This window comes from Electrophorus electricus, chromosome 18 (genome assembly GCF_013358815.1).
Source record: "Electrophorus electricus isolate fEleEle1 chromosome 18, fEleEle1.pri, whole genome shotgun sequence".
NCBI lineage: Eukaryota > Metazoa > Chordata > Actinopteri > Gymnotiformes > Gymnotidae > Electrophorus > Electrophorus electricus.
This window is the reverse complement of record NC_049552.1, coordinates 10,238,636-10,247,954: the sequence shown is the minus strand read 5'-3', so window position 1 is coordinate 10,247,954 and position 9,319 is coordinate 10,238,636. Positions and strand designations below refer to the sequence as shown.

Here is a 9,319-nt window from a genome sequence, read left to right as displayed (position 1 = left end):
ATACTATAAATTCACATAAAAAATAAATAAACAGATTATGCTGCCTGTTGGCTACCAACAATGAGTTGAGTGAACTCTCTCCTGCAGAGAAAGTCAACTCTTATTAAGTTAGCTTCATGTACAAGGTTAGTTTTACCTAATTCATATTAAAGTTCTATTTGATGAGAAAGTTTCTCCTGAGATGGTGGCAGTTAAATATTCAAGACATCAACTTTGCCTGTGCTGGGATGAAACATGCCTCTCTCATCTAGTACATGAACTTTGAAAAAATCTCAACATCAAAGCTGTGAAATGTTCTCTTTAACACAAACATCAACCAATGGTTCCAGTATCGCCTGAATTTTATGAGACCAAGTTAAGATATTACCAGTCAGAACACAATTTTGCTCTCACAATCTCGAGTCACTCATGCTTGCAAATATTTTCTATAATAATCAAAAAGGTAAAAAGGTAAGGAGTGCCTCAAAATCCCAAGTGCTGAATTATGCTCTTACGCTGTTCATTTGTCATCTTGGCCTAAATGAACAGTGTTGCCCTTCATTCAGGATTGGGGATTTGTCTGTGAAAGACAACCATAAAAGATGATGATGATGATAATAATAAAATAGTGGCACTGGTGACATTAGAGTCACCAGTGAGAATGTGTAGGGATCTGAATTTCTCAGTAAGAGGAAAGGCTCAGTAAGAGGAAAGAAAATGTAAATGTATTCACCTGCCCTCTCAGTGCAGAAAAAGGAGATGCATCCTTTTCGGGTCGCCTGAGGTTTAACGGCTGTGCATGTCCAATAATGGTTTTGCAGGTGCATTTCAGACGGCTGTGTAAATGAGAGAACTGACTGCAGCCTAAGGTGATATGTATATGTGTTTTTTTTTTTTTGTTTTTTTTTTGGTGAGGGCACAGAAGAGCTCAGCTTACTCATGTGGACAGTCTGGGTGAACCTGGACACACAAATAAAGAATGGTGCATGTTTCAAGTATTTCAGACCTTTCAAAACTACATTGTTTCTCTGAACAAATACATTTAAAAATCAAGGTCACACTGATCTCATATGGACATGCAAATTGCCCTGGATAGAATGTTAGAAATCTGAATGCATGTGTGTTGTAAATGTTAACAAGTAGCTGCAAAGCACAGGATGTGTCTCATCTTATAATAGGTCCATTTCAAGGCTGATATGGCCAAAAATACTGCCATAGTGTGATATTGCTATATATAATGATTACAATATTCATTGTGATATTCTAAAACAATAATGAATTTGACTTCATATGGATGAAGATTGGCCTGCATCAATTCTCACCCCATCTGGAATCTTGGTCTGCATTCTTACAGCACATAAAATTTGATTTCTTAAAGGACTCATTTGCATATTGGAGGCTTCTGCAGTGCTGGTATTACAAAGGTAAGTATAGCAATGATGACTAACAAACTATATATTTTGCAGCCATAGTCCATACGTGCAAAGATAACTAACAAAGTTGATCATATTTCACTCCTTCCCAGTAAATTTGTAACCAAGCAAACAGGTCAGCATAGGTGTCACGTCTGAGGTAACCGATGAGTCCTAATGACAAACCAGACCACGTTCTTGGTCGTATATAAAGCTGCTCCGATTCCTCTCATACACTTTTCAGCAAAAAGCAATTTTTTGCCTTCTTGGCCTGGCTGTTTGACTGCAGGAAAGGGTGTGCTTCCACTTGCACTTGAAGCCTGACCTACGCACATCTCCCCGCTCCCAGGCCTGCATCCATCTGTACCTTCGTCACTTTTTCTCCTCCTGTCTGATGACACACTTCAGCTGGGCTAAATGTACTCCAAGATAGACATATGCCGCTCAGCCCTCTGTGTACTGTGGTAACTTGGGCCTGTTGTTTATTTGAACAAATTCTCTCCTTTGAAAGCCTGGCTGTAATCCTTGTGGGTTGATAAGAATCTTTAACTCTTCTGAAGTGACCTTGGTGTGTGTGTTTCTGTGAAAGAAGATGGTGATAAATTTATTTGCATTAAGGTGCAAGATGGCATTAAGATCTGAGGTGTGAAGTACTTGATATAAACTGATCTATTTCCTATGTTTTCAAGTCTGTAATTCAGGTTTTCTTTTTTTGGTTAGCCTTATTGAATTCAGTTCTCTTTAGAGGGTAGTACACTATTTGAAACACAGGTTCTTTTGGTTTAAAGCATGTCATACCAGCGGCTAAAAATGTTATGAACTTCAAAACTATTTAAACTAAACTACAAACTAATTGTAAAATTACAAACTACTATTTGTAGTTTTCCAATAACTGTTAGGTTCTTGAGCCTCTTGCTCAGTCCAGTTGTCCAGTCCATTCTCTCTACAAGCTTGGAGAGCAAAACCAAATCAGGAGACCAGTCAACTGTAGTGGGAGAAGCTCTAGTTCATTAGCAGCAAGGCATCAGTAGAGTTGACGTGTGTGAGTTCAGAGGGAAATGGTGCAGGGTGGGGAGAGCACGGTGTGAATGTGAGTTCAGAGGGGTGATAAGGGAAGCTGGTTGGGAGCAGTTGAAGTTCATAAGTTCTAGAGAAATCTTACAATGGTAAGGAGTACCGCTCATGGGCAAGGGGAGAACAGAGTGTTGACTCATCAGATTAGGGGGCCTTGTCTTCTTTTACTCATCATACTCAAAAACATCTGTGATTAACTTTTTGTGACATCATAAACATGAATCACTCAGATGTAAATACCTGCCACTCAGTGGACATAGCTTGTTTGCATATACAGTGCATGAAATGAGATCTTAAAGATGCATGCATTGACATTAGCTGATGCTGAGGAGCTTGCATGGTGACTGTCTTCACTCCTTGTTACCTTTAAACCACTTAGCATCTAGTTTAATTTCCACTAGTATATTTTTTATGGAATTTCTTTCATTGCTCTATTAAAACTCACATATTGTTTTTTTTTTTTTTTTTTCCCCCCAAGCAGTTTAAGACACTGTCTCCAAGTAAGACTTGAAATGGTTACATTTCAAAATGTTACATCACTGTTGTATTCTATTTTCATCAATAACAATTTTATTACTACTGACAACTAACAGTTTGACTGCACCCCAATTAAGAGTTTCAGAAACATACAACGGATAGACATGGAAATGGGCAAATAATTCGATCTGAGCAAAAAATCTGAATTGAACAACGTGGCTTGTAATGCGAACATAAAAGCATCTTGTCTGACTGGATCTTTTAATGGAAAAGGTTTATGGTGTTAAAGCTTGACATACAGTGACAGCTTACAAAAGATCTTTATTTCCTTTGTCTGTCACTCTGCATACTGCCAGATGGCATAAAGGTAACCCTTCAATACTAGGTTCTTGCAAGCCAAGCTCCAGAGCAGCCTGTTTCCAGGAACAGCTCAGCAGGGCAGGAGCAGAAAGCCTCACCCAAGCTCCTAAGCCAATATGAAACTGCATGCTATTAGCCAGAGGTAGACGCAAGGATAAAGCTTCAATTGAGCTTGCTGAATGTCAGTAAAAATTCAGACTTATTATAGTATATAAGAAAAGAATACTGAAGATGCTCATTTATAATGAAGCCTGAAAGTGAACAGAATTAAGTGTAGCCTTTTAGAAATAAACACTACACTCAGTGAAATGCTTCATACAAAAGTAATACCAACAAGCATACTCTTCTTTCCACATGATCTAATCATCAGATGCAGCCCCAGATGTAGATGGCAACTACTATTGGGGCAGTACAGATGCAGCTTTTACATACCTTCGTGGGCTGTTTTCATTGGTAAGCTAGCGGAGGGTTTGGTGAATCATGCATCTACCTTGGATGACACTAGAAATGCAGCAAGATCTGTGGACTTTCTTCAGTAAACAGGATCCAGCATTAAACAGGGAAAGATGTTTGGAATTAATAAAACCAAAAAATTGTCCCTAGTTTTAGGGGATTGTCATTTCATTAAAATGAAAGCAAAAAACATGCTCACCATCAGCTGCATCGTCAAAACGAGAACTGCTAATGTGTTGAGATATTACTGCTGACTAATACTGGCTTAATGCTCACCCAACTCCACACCTGCCACACCCATGATCAGATGCAAATCCTAAGACTATTTCTTCTGCTACATGACTAATTGTAAGCGTTCCCTTGTGGCATCTACCAGAATCCTACATATAAACATTTAAAAAAGGAAAAAGAAACTTTATAAATCCAATTCATCTGAATTGAATGCAACTGGTCTTAGTAACTTCTAGGTTTCAGTGAATAAACTCTATATACACACACACACACACACACACACACACACATTTCCACCTCCTCACTGAGTATCTGAACGGTACTGCTTCAAGATTTGATAACATGGTCCCAGCTTTCTCACATGATCGCAATGCAAAAAATACTCAGAGGGACAAAAGTACTGATAACCTAGAAGACCTTTTCCTCACTTCCCGAATTCACAGCTAAGAAAAGCAGTGACTGACTGCAACCAATTTCTTTATGAAATTGTGACCGCAGAGACAGCAAGTTCCATTAGCAGTGGAGGGCACAGATTTGGTCCCTGCCTTCACTATTGCTCATCATGACTGCAAAAATAAGGGTGAATGCATTCAAAGGGCACAAAAACCTAAAACGTCACATGCCACTTTCTGTTCAACACTGAGGGGGCCAGCAATAGGGGCCAGGGCATCTTCCACCAAAATGAATGGTAAATGCAAACATGAAGAGGGTAAAATGATCACAGTCACTGCTAAGGAGATCCAAATGCCAGCAATACTCACACAAACTACCAGAAAACTGTTCTACCACAACTGGACGATTACTGAATATTCCATGATCACCCCCTGCAACTTTCCACATACTTATCCATTTCACACAACCACCAACCCTCCAGGAACCATAAAATAGCTACAACAGATACCAGTAGCACACCTCGAGGGTTACTGTTTTATACAGACCATTTTAACAGAGACAGGGAAAAAACAGAAAGCAGCATCTTTATAAAACAGCATATTTATAAATCCACAACACTTATCACCAATAACAAAACATGTTCTGTGGACATGTATTGTCAGGTACTACACACATGAAATAATTTACACTATTTTTCCATCAATAAAAAAAGAAAACTATTCACAGAAAAAAAGATGAAAACAACATGGACAGTTTTTACAAATGTCATTTTATTAATCTCAGCAAGTGACCGTTTTGATTTTTGCCCGAATATAGTTTTACATTGGATTACTAAAAAATCCACAAAAGAAAAGAATGATGTAGAAAAGAGGCTTCTATCAATCTCACTGCCTTGCCAACAGCTTTTCACTTAGAAGATGCACAGCTCTCTAAACACACAGCTGGTCGAAAAACAAAATGGCTGAAAACGCATCTACACCCCCCCCACCCCCAAAATTTCTGAATAAACACGCACATGCACACTCGTACACAAGGCCATGCACGGCCCAACCCCCCAATCACACACACACACTCACACATTCTGTCTGCACACCCCAGCTTTCACACAATGTTTCAACCTACAGACTGTTAAATGCCTGATTAAAACTCTCCTTCAGTGACAAAGGGTTCAAAGGCAGATCCAATTCCAAAGTGCTGCTTGGGGGCCTCTGGTGAAGCATGTGTGAACAGTCCACTGCTGTCCATGTCAAGGCGAATTCACAGGCTGAGAGCTCTCCTTGGTACAAATCAGCTGGCCATGATGGCACCATGTCTCAGAAGCGCAGGTGGGACTTGTGTTTTACCATATACCTGTAAATGAAAAGGTACATTCAGCACACATGAGAAGAGACCCAATGAGAATGTCAGGTTTATTAAAAAAATACAAAACTGCTGTGCACAAGCTGCATCAAAACCTAGCTCAGTGTCAACTATGATCAATACACCTTGCATGACGACCCTTAATGCACAGCCATTTGGGACCGATTTCTAGAATCCAGCAAACACTACTTTGCTCCCCAAGACATAGAGGCACATTCCAGTTCTATTATAGAAGCTTTGTATTTTGAGTTGCTTTGAAAAGTTTCCCTCATGAGTGAGTAGCATGTGTCAGCAGTGAGCCTTTTCTGGATAATCAAAGAACATGTAAACCTACAGAAGATGTGATTTGTAAATTCAAGAGATACATCTCCCAAAAATAAAAATAACCCCTAAAAAAGGTCAGGGCTTTGCAACATTTGGGATATCCATTTTTTTTTTTCTTAAATCAGGGGATCTGATAGCCAATTCACTGAAAGGTATTTTATATCCCAGAACAGAGGTGTTCACATCAAAGCCCTTTGTATAATGACCCAGTCCTCAAATCAGTTGCACTGTTCAACTACCAGTGAATATAAAATCCCGAAATTGAATTTGAGGCTCAGAAATGACACTTCCTATACCATTTTGTACCATCAAAACCTAGATATGCACTGTTGCACACTTTAATACCAAATTACTGCCATAGTAGCCTTTCAGCTCTAAGCCACAGACAAACTTGTGACCCACTGCTGTGGGTCCTGAGGTGGAAGAAGGGCCAAGGTGGGGCTGTGGCTTACTTGTCCAGTGTCTCCCAGAAGCGTAGGAAGATGGGCCGGTCCAGATGACGCTTATGTCGGCTCAGCTCCAGAACAGTGACGTCCCATTTCTGAACATTTGGGTCAGTTCGCACCTCATCGTACTTCAGGTGGAAGGCTCGGACTGGAGGAAGTAACGAAATCTCACACACACACACACACACACACACACACACACACACACACACACACACACACACACACACACACACACACACACACACACACACACACACACACACACACACACACACACACACACACACACACCAATCCGATCAAACTCGAAAGTGAACCTCAAAAGTGAAAGTGGGAGGTATGCACAGCACCAAGGTTGTTTATGCTGCTACAGGCTAGAGACAGTAAACAGTAAAGACTTGCGGCAAAACCTACAGACATTAGTGCCTTCACCCCCCCACCCCCCAAAAAAACTCACTTTTAAATCACAGTTCATGTTTTACTCATTTTCTTTCTTCAAATCAAGCATTACATGTCTATGTACTTAAATGTCATCTTGCTCAAACTTGGAGCACAAAACCTGTACAAATCAAGTTACACTGAGTATGTGAACTGTAAAACCACGTTAGAAGAATAAAGAGGTTTGTGACTAAATCATGACGATGTTCCTTTCCCTCTTGATGGAAGTCAATACATTAATGTAGGCTCAATATCTACTGAGATGAGTCTGGTCAAACTGTACCAAATTACGCACACATGACCGCTTTCTGCTGATCAGTCATAAGCACACACGGCAAAGGTATGTTGTTAACAATTCAAAACAGCAACAACTTACTTTTCGCAAAAATATCCACAGGAGAGCCGTCGGGCAGAAGCCAAGGCCAGCCCTTGAACTGCCAGGCAGGACCCTGGACGAAGACAGCCACTACACGGTCCCTGGGTTGGGTGGATTGGGGAGATTAGTGTTACATTGCTGTGAGGTTTCTGATTTGGGCAGAACTATTCACATTCATAGACCACCATTAAGCTCTTCCACAAAAGGACAGGCGTTAAGGGCTCAGTACGCTGATGATGCATCTCCTCAATAGATGGCACTGTCCTGCTAAACAGCAAGTAACTTTCAGTTAAAATTCAAATTCAGTTGCACAGTGCTTTTCACAGGGGACAGTCACCAATGCCACATTATGGCAAGATTGCCTGAAAAACAGCATTCAAAATGTTCTTCATAGAACTGTGAAAAGCCTTACTGATGTGCAGGGGATCCATCGATCAAATACCAGACATCAGCAGCAGAAATTTGCTCAGAAACGACTGTACAGAACTGAGAGTCTGCTTCATAAAAACTCATCTTAAATAAGGATGGTTGCTGCCAAACTGTGGCACTGAGTTGATCTGGTCAGTCTAAGGGGCAATCAGATGATCTACTTAGTCTAGTGGAAAGCACATATCGTAGTGATTCTACTGGCATGCATGTGATCTGGGGCCTACTTCCCAAAATCATCATAGTGTTAAGATCATCTTAAAGGGAAGCGTGTTCAGTGTAATACTTGCTCCACTACTTAAAGGTGTTTGTTTTACAATGGTTTCAGGAAATGTATACCTGGTTTATCTAGTGCAGTGGTATTCAAATCTGGTCCTCAAATCCAAATCCGCTCCTGGATTTTATAATCCTTTATATCTTGAGTAAATTTTAACAGATTGGCCACTCTGTCACACATCTGACTCCCAGGTAATGGGAGGAGGGGGGAGAGAAAGGGGGGAAAAAAATAATAATAATAAAAAAAAAAAATAATAAAAAAAAAAAATCTATAGGACCTACACCTTGAGGACTATGATTTGATTATCTCTGCCATGCAAATTATTTCATAAAATTTAAGGCAATGCTGATAATCTGAATAGTCTAGTGCAACAGGTGAGTCTAGTGGGTGGCACATACCAGTCTTGAGGAGCCAATTTCAGTGGCTGGTCGATCACACGGTAGGGCACGGTGACACTCAGAGTGGAGCCACCAGGCTGGATCTGGTCTTTGCGTCTCTGGAGCAGAACCTCATTGTCCCTCTGAATACCCTGCTTCTTCTTCTCATCAGATGTAACAAACCTACAAGTGGGCAGTGGAGAGGGTTTAAAAATAAATCTCAAGCCTCGACATGCATTTTGGAAGCCACAATTATAAGGTCAGTTCCTTCATAAAATTATATATTTTTAAGCCAAATTTAAATGAGAATCTACAGCCAGGTAATCAGCAACTGAGTAAACAAATCAACCAAAGGATGCAAGTCACTAGATTTCACTCACACATGTCCTGGAAGATTATATACCCAGCTTTACAAAACAGAATTTTCTGACAGGATGACATTTTGGTACAATGCCAAACAGAAGCACTTTCCAGATGTAACAAATTAAGATGATTCCATGATGATGGGTGGCAAACACAGAACATCATGTAAATCATGAATTTTAAAAACACCACCACAGTAAAAGAGCCCTCACACTTACAAAAGTTACTATGGCATTTGAAACACTCAAGCACTGATTGATTGATGACTTGACTCATTTGTATGTTTTCCTTTATAATGCCTAGGTCTGGTATGCTCTTGAACAGAGACTGAGCTCAGGCTGCCTCATGTGCATAGAAAGGTGGTAAACCCCATGGCATTTTCTGCCAGAGAACCATTGTTTCTGCTGCCACACTAGCTTGTATCTGAAACGTGTTTCTCACTTTCTAATGGGAAGGCAAAACAATAACCAACCCACTTAGCAACAAAATACATCTTTATTGGCTCCCCTTGCAAGGATCTTAGATTTATGATAGTTCATAGATAGTTCATA

At 40.2% G+C, this 9,319-nt stretch overlaps 1 protein-coding gene across 1 annotated transcript in view; it reads right to left on the bottom strand.

The window, feature by feature from the left end:
- Nucleotides 1-5,128: 5,128 nt before the first annotated feature.
- The window catches only part of cdc73 (cell division cycle 73, Paf1/RNA polymerase II complex component, homolog (S. cerevisiae)), a 24,676-nt gene continuing 20,485 nt past the window's right edge, over nt 5,129-9,319 (bottom strand). The window contains exons 14-17 of the mRNA XM_035536107.1: nt 8,427-8,588; nt 7,326-7,426; nt 6,515-6,656; nt 5,129-5,729 (exon numbers count right to left, since the gene is read on the bottom strand). Coding sequence (XP_035392000.1) covers nt 5,693-5,729; nt 6,515-6,656; nt 7,326-7,426; nt 8,427-8,588 — 442 coding nt within the window. The 3' untranslated portion in view covers nt 5,129-5,692. The remainder of the gene's footprint in view (nt 5,730-6,514; nt 6,657-7,325; nt 7,427-8,426; nt 8,589-9,319) is intronic.